This window comes from Bufo bufo, chromosome 2 (assembly GCF_905171765.1).
Source record: "Bufo bufo chromosome 2, aBufBuf1.1, whole genome shotgun sequence".
NCBI lineage: Eukaryota > Metazoa > Chordata > Amphibia > Anura > Bufonidae > Bufo > Bufo bufo.
In genome coordinates, this window is record NC_053390.1 from 15,459,373 (window position 1) to 15,477,815 (window position 18,443).

The following is an 18,443-nucleotide window of genomic DNA, read 5'->3' on the forward strand; positions in this document are numbered from 1 at the left end:
AGGGGATGGGCTGCTGTGGAGGTCCCATTTTAAGGAGGTGGAGCACTGTGGGGGGAGGTCAATGTTAAGGGGTGGGGGACTGGAGTTCACTGTTAAAGGGGCGGGGTGCTGTAAATGTCACTGTTATGGGGGATACTGTCGATATCTTTTAACGACACACACAAACATTAAATGAAATGGATGAAATATACCCGTGCGAAGCCGAGTCCTTCTACTAGTAACTAATAAAATAACTGACCAAATACTAAAGTGTGAAATCAGCCTTAGTGATGAAAAACAGATCCAACTAGGAATTCAATTGATATTAGGGCTCCAGCACACAACCATATACGTTTTTGTGGTCAGCAAATCAAGGATCTGCCAAACACGGATACCAGGCATGTGCATTTTACCGGAGCCTGGTGGAGAGGAGACTGGGAGTAGTTGTTTTGTCTGATCTATAGACAGATCTACAGGAGGCCATGTATTCAGTCACTGTGTGCTTGTGTCTCCACAGATGGATCCAGGAGGAGAAATCCACCAGAGAGATGTCCCCGTCCTCTGTATTCCCAGGACTGTCCAGAGGAGAAGGTCCCAGAGAACCCTCAGGTAGATGGAGCTGAGCCCTATACACATCTATATAGGGGGGTCCTGCAGTCATAGAGGGGTCATAGATTGTGGGGGTCTCTTCTGTGGATCTGTTAGATTTCCCACCTGTCTGCTGTATTGTCCTGAATTGTTACAGATGACAAATCAGGGAGAAGATCTGACTGATATTAAAGAGGAGGATGAAGAAGAGAGGATGATGGGTGATCCCCCGTGTAAGAGTGAGGTGGAGGAGGACATTCCAGGAGATGTCACCACAGGTATGGAATCATGAATGGAGAAAGTGACTTCAGATTCTGTCCTTGGTGCCTTCAGGGCAGGAGGAGAATCTGATATCCGGCTGCTGCTCTCTGATTGGAGATGTCCCCATCACATCATGAAGTGTTCTCCTTATCCAGCTGACGGCGATCTCTGATCAGATTCTTCTCTGATCCCGGCTGTTCCTGCAGGACATGACGGTCAGTCACATCCACACACCCACTGGGGACTATGAGGGCACAGATTTTGTGCTATCATGATGAATAAATGTACCTCATTGTGCAGGAGAGAGTTATAGGGGTTGTCCCACTTCAGTAAGTGGCATTTATCATGTAGAGAAAGTTAATACAAGCCACTTACTAATATATTGTTATTATCCATATTGCCTCCTTTGCTGGCTGGATTCATTTTTCCATCAAATTATACACTGCTTGTTTCCATGGTTACGACCACCCTGCAATCCATCAGTGGTGGTCATGCTTGCACACTATAGGAAAATGCGCCGTCCGGGACCGTGGGGGTGCACATAGGCTGGAGTTTTTTTCTATAGTGTGCAAGCATGACCACTACTGATGGATTGTAGGGTGGTCGTAACCATGAAAACGAGAAGTGTATAATGTGATGGAAAAATGAATCCAGCCAGCAAAGTAAGCACTATGGAAAATCACAATACATTAGTAAATGGCTTTTATTAACTTCCTCTACATGGTAAATGCTGTTTGCTAAAGTGAAACGACCCCTTTAAAGGTTATGCACCGTTAACTTGTAGCTATGTGAATCCTACTTTCCCTTTCAGTTTGTGTTGGTTATGTAATAACCCTTATCTCTAAATTCCTAATAGCTCAAAACACTTGGTTAAGCCACATTCTTATCAGTAATATAAGAGCAGAGCTATAATAGTGTTTACAAGGTCATAAATAAATAGCCGTCATCTGAGCTGCCTGACGGAAAATAGCAGAAATACAGAGCCTGCTACTAGAGAATCTCAAGGCTGTACAGAGAAAGGGGCTCAACATTTTTAATAAAGATCAATTGTAAAAAAAATATTTTTGTCTCAAAATGAGTACAATGCAATAATAAATAAAAATTCCCCAAAGGTGTACATAGTCTTGAAGCATCATTTTGGGCTCGTCAGCAGACATTCAGAAGAAATCCAGGCATTTTTGTATTTTTCTTTGTAAACTGTTAAATCAAATAAATTAATTAAGAAATCCCCCATTATTACCAGCAGAGAAGAAAGCTCCTCATCTTACTTCTATATTTCATATATGAGACTTGGGATCAAGAACTGAGGAGACATCTGACAACACACAAGGTCTCCTGACAACTCTGCACACAAGTGACAGGGGGACATGTTGTCTTCAGGACTTTCCTATAGAACAACCTTAGGCTGTGATATCAGCAGTCAGATGTCTATCATCTAGTGCCCACTATACAGCTCTCTGGGAACATGTCTTCTGGGGGTCTCTTATAAGGGTCTATTGAGGGAACCTTTGCCCCCTTATGCCCCCTCTCTGAGCGGTGACAGGCTGATGTCTATCATCTAGTGCCCACTATACAGCTCTCTGGGAACATGTCTTCTGGGGGTCTCTTATAAGGGTCTATTGAAGGAACCTTTGCCCCCTTATGCCCCCTCTCTGAGCGGTGACAGGCTGATGTCTATAATCTAGTGCCCACTATACAGCTCTCCGGGAACATGTCTTCTGGGGATCTCCTATAAGGGTCTATGGAGGGAACCTTTCCCCCCTTATGCCCCCTCTCTGAGCGGTGACAGGCTGATGTCTATAATCTAGTGCCCACTATACAGCTCTCCGGGAACATGTCTTCTGGGGGTCTCCTATAAGGGTCTATGAAGGAACCTTTGCCCCCTTATGCCCCCTCTCTGAGCGGTGACAGGCTGATGTCTATAATCTAGTGCCCACTATACAGCTCTCCGGGAACATGTCTTCTGGGGATCTCCTATAAGGGTCTATGGAGGGAACCTTTCCCCCCTTATGCCCCCTCTCTGAGCGGTGACGGCTGATGTCTATAATCTAGTGCCCACTATACAGCTCTCCGGGAACATGTCTTCTGGGGGTCTCCTATAAGGGTCTATGGAGGGAACCTTCCCCCTTATGCCCCCTCTCTGAGCGGTGACCGGCTGATGTCTATAATCTAGTGCCCACTATACAGCTCTCCGGGAACATGTCTTCTGGGGGTCTCCTATAAGGGTCTATGGAGGGAACCTTTCCCCCCTTATGCCCCCTCTCTGAGCGGTGACGGCTGATGTCTATAATCTAGTGCCCACTATACAGCTCTCCGGGAACATGTATTCTGGGGGTCTCCTATAAGGGTCTATGGAGGGAACCTTTCCCCCCGTATGCCCCCTCTCTGAGCGGTGACCGGCTGATGTCTATAATCTAGTGCCCACTATACAGCTCTCCGGGAACATGTCTTCTGGGGATCTCCTATAAGGGTCTATGGAGGGAACCTTTCCCCCCTTATGCCCCCTCTCTGAGCGGTGACCGGCTGATGTCTCTGGTCTATCACATATGTGTGACTCTGCAGTAGTTCTGGAGAAGTCACTGATTGTGGCAGTGCAGTGTGAGTTTCTAGGAGTCCGGAGATGGGGATCTTACTGCCCACCTGCTGCTGATTGACAGCTTTCTCCCTATTACTGTCAGTCAGTAGTATGAGGGCAGGAGAGTTGTCATATGTGTAGCGACTACAACCTCTAAGTATGAATTGGAAAGCACTATACAAGCAATCAAAGAATTGCAGCTTTAAGTTCTCTAGGAGGGCAAAGAAAAGTATTTTTGTGTTCCATAGATTTCATAAAAAATCCTTCCCACAAAATAAAATAAAAATTCAATTTCTTTAAAATTTCTACCATAAATAGTTCTCATATTTAGTTCTTGCGCAATCATAACGACAACAGAAGAATGCTGCAGCCTTTTCACAGCATACCAAAGACAGCGCTGTTTATCGTATTAGTGGCTGTGCTTGGTATTGCAGTCCAGGCTCATTCACTTGGAACTGACTTACAGTGAGGTCACGTGACCGATGTACAGTATTTGATGTCAGTGGCCTAGGATGAGACTGTAGCGCTCACCGGAGCACCGCAGCCTATTCTAAAAGCCGATCTAATATTGATGACCTATCCTGAGGATAAGTTTATCAACCTCTAACTTCTGGAAAACCCTTTTAAAATTAGTCAGTAAATTATATGTTCCCCAAAATGTTACAAGAAATAATGACAACTCATTTTGCAAAACAACAAGCCCTCATATGGGTACCAGGATAGAAATAGAAAATAAACATTGGAGTCACATTATTATGACCACCAGCTAATATCCAGAGTAACCTCTCGTGCAGCACGAAACAGCAGCTAGACGCCTGAAGGGGACTCAATAAGGTCGGACATTTCTAGCCATGTGACATTTCGTATTGTCCTGCTGGAAAATCCCATGTGCCCCAGGGAAGACAGTTAGCATGTATGTGCGAAACTGATCTGCAAGGGAAGGATTCATAAACAAATTGGCTAAGAGGACTTGACCATGCAGTTGTGTGTCTTGATATGGGAAAACACAACAATTAATTACTTGCATAAGATATATTTATAAAATATTTGTTGTGTAGAAGTACTAAACGGTGATAAATACATATTTGGTCTCACCTGATTTGTTTTTTGTATTCCAAAAAATGATCGAAAAAATAAATTACATGTACCTCAAAGTGGTACACAAAAAAATAAGCATTCCTACAGCTGCATCGACCAAAACATAAAAAAGTTGTGGGTCTTGGAATGTAACAATCAGAATACCAAAAAATTATTGGTCTTTAAGGGGCCACGAGGATTGGTTGTTGTGTTTTTTTGGGCTTTCTTTCGGTGCGCACCAGTCTTCAGATCCATGATCATTAGGAGGCTACTATGCCAGATGTAATTATTGTACACACACAGATGTCTCAGTGATGATTACCTGCACTCACAGGACACTTCATTAGCTCCACGTTCGTAATTCTTGATAGGACCCTCGTTCCCCTTAGAACATCCTGAATTTTTTGTTTAATGGTCCCAACAAGGTGCTGAAAGTTTCTAACGATAATTTGTTTTCCCTTAGTCCTAACAGCAGCACGGATGGGGTTAACTACCCCCCGACCCCCCCCCCGTGGACTGGTAGGTCCGGCGGAAGTTTAATGAGCCCAAGTACCAAAGTACCAATAATAAACTTTACTCCCCTACAAAAGGAGGGAACCGCCACCCAGCCCACTGTGTTTATAGCAAGAATAACTTTACTAAGGAAAAACAAATTATCGTTAGAAATTAACGATTCCCTTACGTCCTACCAGCAGCACAGATGGGGAGATAGCAAGAAGAACCCCTAGGGAGGGCCCTCATGCCTGGCAGAACTAAGAATAGTCTGCCCAAAGGCCGAAAACTCAGCTACCCTGGTTTCCAGTCTGTAGTGGGAGATGAAGGTAGATTCAGAGTTCCAGGAGGCAGATTTACAGCAAAAGAAGTAGAGATGGCCCTAGTGGAATGGGCCTTCACAAACTCTGGAGGATCCAATGCCTGGGAAACGAAGGACTCTCTTATGGCCTCCTTAATCCAGCGACTAATAGAAGTCTTGGATGCCTTACGGCCTTTAGACTTACCGGCAAACAGGATAAAGAGGTTCTCATCTATCCTGAACTCCCTAGATCTATCCACATAGATCTGGAGGCATCTCGAGATATCCAACAGATGTTTGACTGGATCTCTGGAGGAGGTAGAAAGAGAATACAAAACTGGCAATGAAATAACTTGGTTGATGTTTTGAAACGATGGAACCTTGGGCCTGAAGTATGGAAGAAATGTTAGGAGAACCCGGTCTTGTAGAAAAATGGTTTAGGGTTCGTGGGCCGAGAAATATCCGCGATCATATTGAGGGAACCCCGAATGTGGATGGCAGACAGGTGGGAAAGGTTCGACTCTGCCCACCAAAGAATCATCCCAATCTCCGAAAGAAGGGGTAGAGATCTTGTGCCACCCTGCTTGTTGATGTACAGAACCGCAGTCATATTGTCTGTACTTTCACCGCCCTGCCCTAGATTCGGGGGGCGAAGTGAAGGGGTGCTAGCCGGATGGCTCGATTCTCGCGGAGATTGGAAGAGAGTAGCTGCTCCAGAGGAGACCAAGTCCCCTGGACTGGGGAATCGTCTAGGTGAGCGCCCCAGCCTACTTGGGACGCGTCCGTTGTCAATATGACCCAGGAGGGACATCCCAACTGAGTCGACTATAAACCCTAGGTAGGTTACTGAAGTCGACGGGCTCACGTTCAACTTCTGCCAGTTGATGATCCACCCTAGGCGGACCAGAAAGGAGATAGCATTATGAAGATGGTGGGAAAGGACTGGAACCGAAGAGGCCTTTAGGAGCCAATTGTCCAGATTTGGAATTATGGTCAGTCCCTGAAGTCTCAAAGCTGCCGCCACCGAAACCACTACCTTGGTGAAGGTGAGAGGAGCAGAAGAGATCCCGAAGGGCAAGGCGACGAACTGGAGGTGCCTGCGGACCCTCGAGACCAGGACCGCGATTCTGAGATACTTCCTGGAAGCAGGATGGATCGGGATGTGAAGATACGCATCCTTGAGGTCCAGAGTTGCCATCACGTCTCCAGGATTGAGAACGTGAACCACTGACCTGATAGTTTCCATACGAAACTTTGCCTTCTTTATATATCGATTAAAAAATCTCAAATCGATAATCATCCAGAGATCTCCAGATTTTTTGGGGGCTAGAAAAACCGGAGAATAAATCCCTAAGCCCCGTTCTCCTGCCGGAACCTCCTCCAGTGCGCCCTTGAGAATGTAGTCCTGAATGTAGGACTCCAGAATTGCCTGCTTGGCTGGTTGTAAGCGCTGATTGGTGATTAATCTGTCTGGGGGAGGAGATTTGAGACTGATTAGGTAGCCCTCGGATATGACCTTTAGGACCCAAGGGTCCAGAATTTCCTGGGCCCAAATTTCCTTGAAGTGGACCAGACGCCCCCCGACAGATACAAGGGGGCAAGGGATCTGAAATACTTCTGGAAGGACGGCAGGAGTAGCGGGGGTTAACCAAGAGCCGTGGGGAGGCCCATAGTCAGGAGGGCTTTGCCTCCTTGGCTCCTCTGCGAGGGCACTTCGAATTTCTTCGCTGCGCCCCGCAGTCTCTACTCGATCTTGCGTGTTGGCCAGACCTACCGCCACGGTCTTGCCTGCCCCGCCCCCGAAAGGGCTGCTGGGGGAGACTTTTGCCCTTCTTATCGGAGAGGCCCTCCATGATTTTATCTAATTCTGAGCCGAACAAGCGGTCCGGCTCAAAGGGGAGACCGCACAGGTTATATTTGGAAGCATTGTCAGCGACCCATGGTTTGAGCCATAATGGCCTGCGGGCTGCTGACACCAGGGCCATGGATTTGGCCGCCAATTTTAATTGTAATTGTGCGGTGTCGCACAGAAAATCCATCGTTAGATTAGCGGTCTTGAAAGCGGCCAAGATGTCATCACGCGAGATTCTCTGATCGACATCCGTCTGGATCTGGTTTAGGCGGGCCCAGAGAAAGGAAGAAACCTCAGTGGCCGCAATAGCGGTAGATGCGGAAGCTGCAGCTGCAGAATAGCTTCTTCTTAAAGTGCACTCTGCCCTCCTATCAAGGGGGTCTTGCAGACTAGACCCATCGTCTGCTGGCACCAGAGTGCGCCTGGACAATTTGGCAATAGCCATGTCCACCTTTTGGGAACGGAACCCCACGATTCCATCAAGGATTTTTCCATAAGAAACATGGTCTTGAATTTTTTGGTCAAGACCGGACCCTTCTCAGGCCTTTTCCATTCCATCCTCATGACGGAAAGAAGGGTCTCATCCGCCTTAAAGACACTCTGTGCCTGACCGGCGGGATCGGAGGACTCCCCAGCGTCAACATCATGGTCCCCCGACCTGATGGACTTTAACAACTTCTGTGTTTTTTCTGGGGGGAAAAAACACGAGGTTAACTCCTCTTCGTCCGAAAAGGAAGAGACCAATGAAATGGCTGAGGGTCTTTCGATGGGTACGGAGGTATCCATAGGTGCCTGGGTGGGCGCAGGAAGCCTTTCGTCCAATAGGTTTACGACGCCCTTAATGGATTCATCCATGTATCCTTTAACCTATGCATACATCTCTTGCATGGTGGGTTCAGTGGATGGTTGGGGCCTACGACCACCTTCGCATCTGGAATAGGGACAATTCTCGTCCAGGAGAGCGCTGCATTCGAAACAGGCCAGATGTTTCCTCTTCTTTACATAACTGTAAAGAATTAAGAATTAGTAAATTCTGCCACCAGTAAAAGAATACCAGAAAAAAATGTAAGCAGAGGCCCACCGAGGGAAACGCCAGAAAGCAACCGCTAGTAGCAATGAAATCTGAGTACAATGTACTAGATAGGCTCTGCGAGCTAGCTTGGAGAGAGGCGTGTGCTGCCAGAGGAAGAGCATGAGAACAGAGGCTCCTTAAATAGGCAAGGCTCTGCCCCCTTGGGCAGAGATCCCGCCCCCTGGAAGGATCTACCCTGATCCTTATAAAATAATATTTTACTATTTAATACAGTAATCCCCCTCCCTCCCCAATCCCCCGGAGTCAGGGGGCCAAGTATGCAGGCGCAGAGGAAGCAAAATCTTCCCAGAGCGGAGAAACGTCGCTGGCCGAGGTCCGGAAGTGACGCCAGAGAGGCCAACGCCACTTCCGGAAGATGGCGGCGCCCACGGAGACACGGCGGAGTGCCGCACTGCTGCACAGACAGAGGAGGGAGGTAAAGGAAAAAAACAGCCCTGCTAAAAGTTAGCTGGGCTTGAGCAAATATAAGAGAAATACTGCAGAAGCCAGCAGTATAAAAGAATACATGCTTCCCCCCCCAAAAAAAAAACAGAGGACAGCAAAAAAACACAGTGGGCTGGGGGGAGGTTCCCTCCTTTTGTAGGGGAGTAAAGTTTAATATTGGTACTTGTGCTCATTAAACTTCCGCCGGTCCTACCAGTCCATGGGGGGTACAGTAGGTGAACCCGATTTTGTGTCAATCTCGCCGTATTTCTCGGCGAGATTGAGCACATACGAGCCCCATCGCGGGAGCCAGCGCCGAGCTGGCTTGCCGCGATGGAGAGCAAGCGCGTCATAGAAGAGGCGGGAGATCCGACTTGGATTCCCGCCAATTCTACACGTGTGCGGCGTTTGTTATGAATCCTGAGGGGGAAGTCCCCGCCGGATTTTAAATAAAAATCCGGCCTGGGTCCCGCCCTCAGGAGCATACCGGGCCCTTAGGTCTGTTATGGGTTGTAAGGAGAGCCCCCCCTACGCCGAAAAAAACGGCGTAGGGGGTCCCCCTACAATCCATACCAGACCCGTATCCAAAGCACGCTACCCGGCCAGCCAGGAAGGGAGTGGGGACGAGCGAGCGCCCCCCCCCCCCCCCTCCTGAGCCGTACCAGGCTGCATGCCCTCAACATGGGGGGTTGGGTGCTCTGGGGCAGGGGGCGCACTGCGGCCCCCCCACCTCAGAGCACCCTGTCCCCATGTTGATGAGGACAGGGCCCCTTCCCGACAACCCTGGCCGTTGGTTGTCGGGGTATGCGGGCGGGAGGCTTAACGGAATCTGGGAGCCCCCTTTAATAAGGGGGGCCCCCAGATACCGGCCCCCCACCCTAAGTGAATGAGTATGGGGTACATCGTACCCCTACCCATTCACCTGCAAGAAAAGTGGTAAAAACACAAATAAACCACACAGTGTATTAAAATATTTTATTTTTCTGCTCCGGAGGCCGCCCCCTGTCTTCTTTATTAGCTCTTTTACCAGGGGGGGGCTCTTCTTCTTCCGATATCCCGACGGGTCTTCTCCGCTATCCGGGGGGGGTCTTCTCAACTCTCCGGGGTTCTCCTTCTGTCTTCTCCTTCTGTCTTGTTGTCTCCTTCTGTCTTCTCCTTCTGTCTTGTTGTCTCCTTCTGTCTTCTGTCTCCGGGGTTCTCCTTCTGTCTTCTCCTTCTGTCTTGTTGTCTCCTTCTGTCTTCTGTCTCCGGGGGGGGCTCTTCTTCTTCCGATATCCCGACGGGTCTTCTCCGCTATCCGGGGGGGTCTTCTCAACTCTTCTGTCTTCTCCTTCTGTTCTTCTTCTGTCTTCTCCTTCCTTCTTGTTGTCTCGGCGCACCCCGGTTCTTCGTCTCGCGAGACTCGGCGCACCCCGATTCTTCTCTCTGTTGTTGACTCGGCGCACCCCGGTTCTCGCGAGACGAAGAATCGGGGTGCGCCGAGTCTCGCGAGACGAAGAACCGGGGTGCGCCGAGTCAACAACAGAGAGAAGAATCGGGGTGCGCCGAGTCTCGCGAGACGAAGAACCGGGGTGCGCCGAGACAACAAGAAGGAAGGAGAAGACAGAAGAAGAACAGAAGGAGAAGACAGAAGGAGAACCCCGAAGAGTTGAGAAGACCCCCCCGGATAGCGGAGAAGACCCGTCGGGATATCGGAAGAAGAAGAGCCCCCCCCGGAGACAGAAGACAGAAGGAGACAACAAGACAGAAGGAGAAGACAGAAGGAGAACCCCGGAGAGTTGAGAAGACCCCCCCCGGATAGCGGAGAAGACCCGTCGGGATATCGGAAGAAGAAGAGCCCCCCCCTGGTAAAAGAGCTAATAAAGAAGACAGGGGGCGGCCTCCGGAGCAGAAAAATAAAATATTTTAATACACTGTGTGGTTTATTTGTGTTTTTACCACTTTTCTTGCAGGTGAATGGGTAGGGGTACGATGTACCCCATACTCATTCACTTAGGGTGGGGGGCCGGTATCTGGGGGCCCCCCTTATTAAAGGGGGCTCCCAGATTCCGTTAAGCCTCCCGCCCGCATACCCCGACAACCAACGGCCAGGGTTGTCGGGAAGGGGCCCTGTCCTCATCAACATGGGGACAGGGTGCTCTGAGGTGGGGGGGCCGCAGTGCGCCCCCTGCCCCAGAGCACCCAACCCCCCATGTTGAGGGCATGCAGCCTGGTACGGCTCAGGAGGGGGGGGGGGCGCTCGCTCGTCCCCACTCCCTTCCTGGCTGGCCGGGTAGCGTGCTTTGGATACGGGTCTGGTATGGATTGTAGGGGGACCCCCTACGCCGTTTTTTTCGGCGTAGGGGGGGCTCTCCTTACAACCCATAACAGACCTAAGGGCCCGGTATGCTCCTGAGGGCGGGACCCAGGCCGGATTTTTATTTAAAATCCGGCGGGGACTTCCCCCTCAGGATTCATAACAAACGCCGCACACGTGTAGAATTGGCGGGAATCCAAGTCGGATCTCCCGCCTCTTCTATGACGCGCTTGCTGGGATGTGCTGTCGCTATCCCAGTGAGTGCGAGATCTCGGCACCACGTCGCCGAGTATCAGCGCGACGCTGTCGTGCTGAAAACACAATGTCACAAACACCTACTGTAGTTAACCCCATCTGTGCTGCTGGTAGGACGTAAGGGAACCTTTATTCCACAGCAGGTCAGTGCAAATGAGCAGCAATGGATGAGTTCTCATCCATCAGGGAGTGTAATATAGCCTTAAAGGGGTTGTACGCTTTTTACTATTGATGACCTATTCTTAGGATAGTTAATAGTCACAGGGAATCAGGTCATCAATTAAAGCTTCAGACAAATGCAGCTTTCACTGAGACCTGTTTCTAAGGGCTCTAACACGTGATATATTGGTGCTAGAGCCTTGACTATGGTCTTGTTTTAATTCTGAGATTGTCAGCTGTTACCCAGCCTAAGATCCAGCAATCAGTACCAAAGATGTACGAGGTCTGTCCTTGGCTACTGAATTGCCACCCTGCAAGTATGTATGCCATATGTCCTTGCCTAATTGGTGTTAAAGGCAAAATGTGTTGGCAGAAGACAGGCTTGATTCCAAGACATGGTGTCACATCTGTGACAGGTCCCAGAAGGTCTGAAATATTATCTATGCATTAGTGATCTAACAGGCTCTTTTGGTTTCACTTTGTCTGTGTGTTGCTGGTATGTCCACACCTCCTGTTTAGGTGTGGATCATGTGACCTCTACCACACCCTATTTAGTCTGACTTTTCCCATCACTCCTTGCTTGGGGTGGCTTAATTTGGTCTTGGAAGAGCTGGAGTGTGGTTCGTGTTGAGGTCCTGTTCATCCTTCACCCTCTGAAGTTAAGTGTTCCGCTTGTCGTGTTTTGTATCCCCCCCCCCCCGGTTGTTTACTAGGCCTCAGTGAGACGCTAGTTCCTTCACCAGGGAAGGAACAGGTGTGGTCTCTGCCCTGTCATTATCTTTATGGCATCTGAGGGTCACCAGGGTTTTCTAGGTTCCCGTGTATGGGTATCTCTACCATCGAGAGGTGCCCATACGGATAGGAGTTAGGGCCAGGAGCAGGGTTTTATAGGTAATGACCCTTTTCGTTCCCTAGCGGTGAGGCCTAGTGTCTTTCCCCTTCCTTCTTGATTGTCTTTTGGTGTTCTCCCCTACTACATCCGTGACACATGGTCACACTTTTCAAAGTTTGGTGTTTTATCCAATCATGATATGTAATAAAAGTAAAAAATCTTTAACTTTCAGAAAGTTATCAAAAGCTTAATAAGCCGGAAATCACATGTACAGTTTTTGGTGTAGTTTTTTTTTTTTTTTAAGCCAAAGCCAAGATTGTTTTTTAAATGAATGGCTTTTATCTCTTCTTAATGCTGGATCAACTTCCAGCCTGATGGAAATGTTATACATTTGTCTAATTATGTAATTTGGAAGAAACTCATAAATTTCTATTTTTATCTTAACAGAAAATCCCAGTATGAATTCTGATGGAAACTTCATATTATCACTGAATTATAACTCAGAAGATGAAGACATTATGCAGCGCTCTCCAGTAGAAAACCTTAATGTACATTCAGGACTTCACAGTACAGATCTATCATATAATCCCCCTAATCATGAGGAACCTTCTAACCAATCACAGATTGTTACCACAAGTACAGGTCAGAAAGGGGTTGAAAGATTTCAATGCGGTGAAGAGTTCCCAAAAAGTTCAGGTCATTCTTCAAACAGAAGAATTCACACTGGTGAGAAGCCATACTCCTGTTCAGAATGTGGGAAGTGCTTTACAGATAAATCAAATCTTGTTGCACATGTGAAAGGTCACACAGGACAGAAGCCATATTCATGTTCAGAATGTGGGAAATGTTTTACACGGAAATCACATCTTATTACACATGAGAAAATTCACACTGGAGAGAAGCCATACTCCTGTTCAGAATGTGGGAAGTATTTTACACAAAAATCTGATCTTGTTACCCATGAAAGACGTCACACAGGAGAGAAGCCATATTCATGTTCAGAATGTGGGAAATGTTGTACACAAAAATCAGGGCTCATTAAACATCAGAGAATTCACACAGGAGAGAAGCCGTATTTATGTTCAGAATGTGGGAAGCGCTTTTCAGATAAAACAAGTCTTGTTACACATAAGAGACATCACACAGGGGAGAAACCATATTCATGTTCAGAGTGTGGGAAATGTTTTACACAAAAATCTAATCTTGTTATACACAAGAGAATTCACACAGGAGAGAAGCTGTATTCATGTTTAGAATGTGAAAAATGTTTTACACGAAAATCACATCTTGTTAAACATAAGAAAAGTCATACAGGAGAGAAGCCGTATTCATGTTCAAAATGTGGGAAATTTTTTACACAAAAATTTGATCTTGTTAAACATGAAATAAGTCACATAGGAGAGAAGCCGTATTCATGTTCAGAATGTGGAAATTGTTTTACACACAAACTGAATCTTGTTAAACATCAGAGAATTCACACAGGGGAAATGCCATATTCATGTTCAGAATGTGGGATAGGTTTCATACAAAAATCTGATCTTGTTACACATGAGAGAAGTCACACAGGAGAGAAACCATATTCATGTTCAGAATGTGGGAAGGACTTTTCTGAGAAATCAAATCTTGTTAGACATGAGAAAAGTCATACAGGAGAGAAACCATATTCATGTTCAGAATGTGGGAAGTGTTTTACACAGAAGTCAAATCTTGTTAAACATCAGCGAATTCACACAGGAGAGAAGCTGTATTCATGTTCAGAATGTGGGAAATGTTTTACACAAAAATCAAATCTTGTTACACACGAGAGAATTCACACAGGAGAGAAGCCGTATTCATGTTCTGAATGCGGAAAATGTTTTACACAAAAATCATATCTTGTTACACATGAAAGAATTCACAGAGGAGAGAAGCAGTATTCATGTTCAGTATGTGGGAAATGTTTTATAGAAAAATCACATCGTGTTACACATGAGAGAATTCACTCAGGAGAGAAGCCATATTTGTGTTCAGAATGTGGGAAATGTTTTACACGGAAATCCCATCTTGTTGCACATGAGAGAATTCACGAAGAAGAGAAACATTTTAACTAGAGATGAGCGAAAAAATTAATTCGCACTGAATGCGAATTTCCTCGCGCTTCGTGGCAGCAGCCAGCCAGCCCTGTGATTTCACAGCCCTATAAATACGGCAGCCATCTTAGATTCTGCCATTCACCAGCGTACTTAGTGCAGGGAGAGACGTGCCTGCAGGCGCTAGGGACAGTGATAGAAAAAACGATTTACAAGTGCGGGGAAAGATTATTCAAGGTGTAGGGAAAGGATAGGGAGGAATCATTTCACAGCATTTCTGTTGAACAGGGTTCTTTTGGGAAAGGTGACAGCCTGGGTAATAGGAACATTACTATTAGACCTTGCAACACTGACTGGGCACCCAAATTGCCATTATACAGCTCTGTAATTCCAGCAAACCGTTCTTATTGGGGTGCAAGTGCTGTTTGATACAGGCATTAAAAGGGGTTATTACAAGGAAATATTTATAAGTGTTATTTGCCCTTGTGCGGTGCACTTATCTGTAATAAAGGCTTTTGTGGGGTGTTTTAGCGGAAAAAATATATATATATTTTACACTCAGTGGTGCAGTTATTTCTTGTTAAGCTTTTTGTGACGTGTATTAGCACAAAAAGAAAAAGTACATTTGCCGCTCTGCTGTGCCATAATCTGTTGTAAAGGCTTTTGTGCGGTGTTTTAATGGGAAAAGAAAAAATACATTTGCCGCTCTGCGGTGCAGTTTTTTCTTGTAAAGTCTTTTGTGATGTGTTTTATTTTCCTTTTTATTTATTTGATCTAACAGTATGTCAGGCAGAGAAGTGCCAGGCCCTGCACAGAGGAGTGGCAGAAGCCTAAATGTTTCTAACGCAGGCAGAGGTCGTAACACGTGACACGTGTTTTGTTGTGATAAAATACTCCCTATTTTGTGTAGCTTCGAATGCGTGTTTTAATTGATGATAGCGGTATTGGCTCATTAAATCTATATTTATTCCAGGACATAATTCTTTTAGTGATCTAATTATTCCATTTTTTGTTAACTGTGATACATAAATAATACCATACTTTACCCAGTATTTATAATCAGTGATCAACTGAAATTCTCCTATGCTACTATTACTCCACAAAGGTGAAAAATTTACAGTGTTCGAGAATCCTAGAATTTTTTTTTTATATTTGCCTAAGACAAGTTAACCATTCAACATATTGGGCATTTTTTCCCTTTGTTTTTAATAAATCCCGTCTCCAGTATGCTAAATATGCCGTATTTTGGACCATTGAAGCCCCGCTCCAGAAATAATTTTATCTTATTTCCCCCTGACTTTATCCACTGAACTTGAGAGGCCAAATAATATCCCTGAAAAAAAGGGACCGATAGTCCTCCATCCTCTTCCGCTAACCAGAGATATTTTTGCTTAATTTTTACCCTTTTTTCCCCCCAGATTAAATCCTTCAGCAGTCGTTCCAAATGGTTAAAGAAACGATCCTCTATCCAAACTGGACAGGCCGCCAAAATATACAAAATCTGGGGAAGCAAAACCATTTTTATTAATGCAATTCTATCCGCCTGTCCAATAGGTATCTTCTGCCAATCACCAATTTTGCTTTTACATTTAGTCAACAGGGGGGTGACATTCTGTCTCACGAAGTCTAGTATATTTGCACTTAGCTTTATTCCCTGATATTCCATAGAGTCTGTGTTTTTTAGTACCCTAATTCCTAGGGATTTCGGTGGGTTTTCCTGATCTAATGGTAGCAATGCTGATTTTGCCCAGTTAATTTTATATCCCGAAATATCACTAAATGTATTTATTAGTTCCATAAGATGAGGGAGCTGAAGTATTGGGTTCTCCATAAAGATCAAAATGTCATCTGCATACATACTTATCTTATCAGAGGTCCCATTCATACCAAAATCGGAAATCACCTCATCCGATCTGATTTTAGCCGCCAGTGGTTCTATAAATAAAGCAAACAGTAAGTGAGAAAGGGGGCATCCTTGTCTTGTACCTCTATGCAGCTCAATTTGCTCCGACCATACTCCATTGATGTTAATTTTGGCTTTAGGGTGATTGTAACGGATCTCCTGGCACCCCGACCGGGTACCTCCGTTGATAGGTGCTCTTAGTGCTTTCCGAGGACTCCAAGCACTCCACTTGACACTGTACGCACTGCAGACCCCACGAACCGCTGAAGCTTGGTTGAGGTCTGACCGTCTCCTACCCACCCTGGACCTACGACAAGGCTCCAGTGGGTGAACCTCTCCTAAAACCAGAGAGCAGGAACAGCTCTTACAAGAGCTAGTAGTAAAGCCAGGGGAGTATAGCAAATCTTCAGCGTATAGCAATCCCCCAGTGTTGATCAGTTACCCAAACACCAGCCTCAACATGATGAAGGATAAAACAGGCACAATACATCCCCACAATGCATCATTGTTTCCTCCTCTCTGCCCTGGAGACACCCGAGGAGTAATTCAATTATCTCTCAAGACAAAGGGAAATCGCCAATACACATGTGGGGACAACAGGACAGAAATCACCATTTAAACATGCAATGTCACAACCCTTACAGTAAACACAGACATTTAACATATGCCCAGATAGCTCAAGTCTGAGTGCATATTATTAGGTGAATGGCACTCAGACTACACCAATACAATAAAATTAGCTATCTGGGTACTCTCACATAACATAAAATACAATTCCAAAGACAGATTTAAGCTGTGCGGCCGGTCTGTCTTCTCCTTTAAAGTTAGTATGGGCCATAATCCTGAGGCAATAGGCTGGTAGCCAGGCCCCTCCGAAACCCAGTGGCGAGGTTGGTTTTGCCACACAATTATAAAGGATCTGGACCCATTTGATAAAGTATTCGCCCATGTTCATCCTATACATTACTTTCCAGAGATATTCCCACTCCACCCTGTCAAATGCCTTCTCAGTGTCTAGTAACAGGATGGAGCGGGAGCCACCTCCCTGACCAACGTGGATGAGTTAAAAAAGCCCTACGTATGGTGGATTGTACCAATCTCTTGGGTATAAATCCAGTCTGATCTGGATGGATTAACCTATCAATAACTGCCTTTAATCTGTTGGCAAATATTGTTGCACAGTTTTTATAGTCTGTGTTTAAGAGAGAGATATGCTGTCCTTATTCTGACATGTCTTGTGTCTCCTTTCTTCTGTGTTCCCCACACTTCTGCTGTCCTTATTCTGACATGTCTTGTGCCTCCTCTCTTCCATGTTCCCCACACTTCAGCTGTTCTTATTCTGACATGTTGTATGTTTCCTCTCTTCCATGTTTCCCACACTTCTGGTGTCCTTATTCTGACATGTCTTGTGTCTCCTCTCTTCCATGTTTCCCACACTTCTGCTGTCCTTATTCTGATATGCCTTGTGTCTTCTCTCTTCCATGTTTCCCACACTTCTGCTGTCCTAATTCTGACATGTCTTGTGCCTCCTCTCTTCCATGTTCCCCACACTTCTGCTGTCTTTATTCTGACATGTCTTGTGCCTCCTCTCTTCCATGTTCCCCACACTTATGGTGTCCTTATTCTGACATGTCTTGCGCATCCTCTCTTCCATGTTCCCCACATTTCTGATGTCCCTATTCTGACATGTCTTGTGCCTCCTCTCTTCCATGTTCCCCACACTTCTGCTGTCCTTATTCTGACATGTCTTGTGCCTCCTCTCTTCCATGTTTCCCACACCTTTGCTGTTCTTATTCTGACATGTCTTGTGCCTCCTCTCTTCCATGTTCCCCAACACTTCTGCTGTCCATATTCTGACATGTCTTGTGCCTCCTCTCTTCCATGTTCCCCACATTTCTGCTGTCCTTATTCTGACATGTCTTGTGCCTCCTCTCCTCCATGTTCCCCACACTTCTGCTGTCCTTATTCTGACATGTCTTGTGTCTCCTTTCTTCCATGTTCCCCACACTTCTGCTGTCCTTATTCTGACATGTCTTGTGTCTCCTCTCTTCCATGTTCCCCACACTTCTGGTGTCCTTATTCTGACATGTCTTGTGCATCCTCTCTTCCATGTGCCCCACACTTCCGGCCATCTTATTCTGACATGTCTTGTGCCTCCTCTCTTCCATGATCCCCACACTTCTGGCGTCCTTATTCTGACATGTCTTGTGTCTCCTCTCTTCCATGTGCCCCACACTTCCGGCCATCTTATTCTGACATGTCTTGTGCATCCTCTCTTCCATGTTCCC

The 18,443-nt window shown here is 46.3% G+C and overlaps 1 protein-coding gene across 1 annotated transcript; it reads left to right on the forward strand.

The window, feature by feature from the left end:
* Positions 1-799: 799 nt before the first annotated feature.
* LOC120990629 (gastrula zinc finger protein XlCGF71.1-like) lies at positions 800-15,675 on the forward strand. Its single transcript, XM_040419548.1, has 3 exons — positions 800-845; positions 12,631-13,323; positions 15,671-15,675. The coding sequence occupies exons 2-3, from the start codon at positions 12,642-12,644 to the stop codon at positions 15,673-15,675; spliced, it is 687 nt and encodes a 228-aa protein (XP_040275482.1). The 5' UTR covers positions 800-845; positions 12,631-12,641.
* The last annotated feature ends 2,768 nt before the right edge of the window (positions 15,676-18,443 follow it).

What these genes read in the sequence shown, in the direction of transcription:
- LOC120990629 (XM_040419548.1), top strand. Translation starts at nt 12,642, where the DNA reads ATGAATTCTGATGGAAACTTCATATTATCACTGAATTATAACTCAGAA.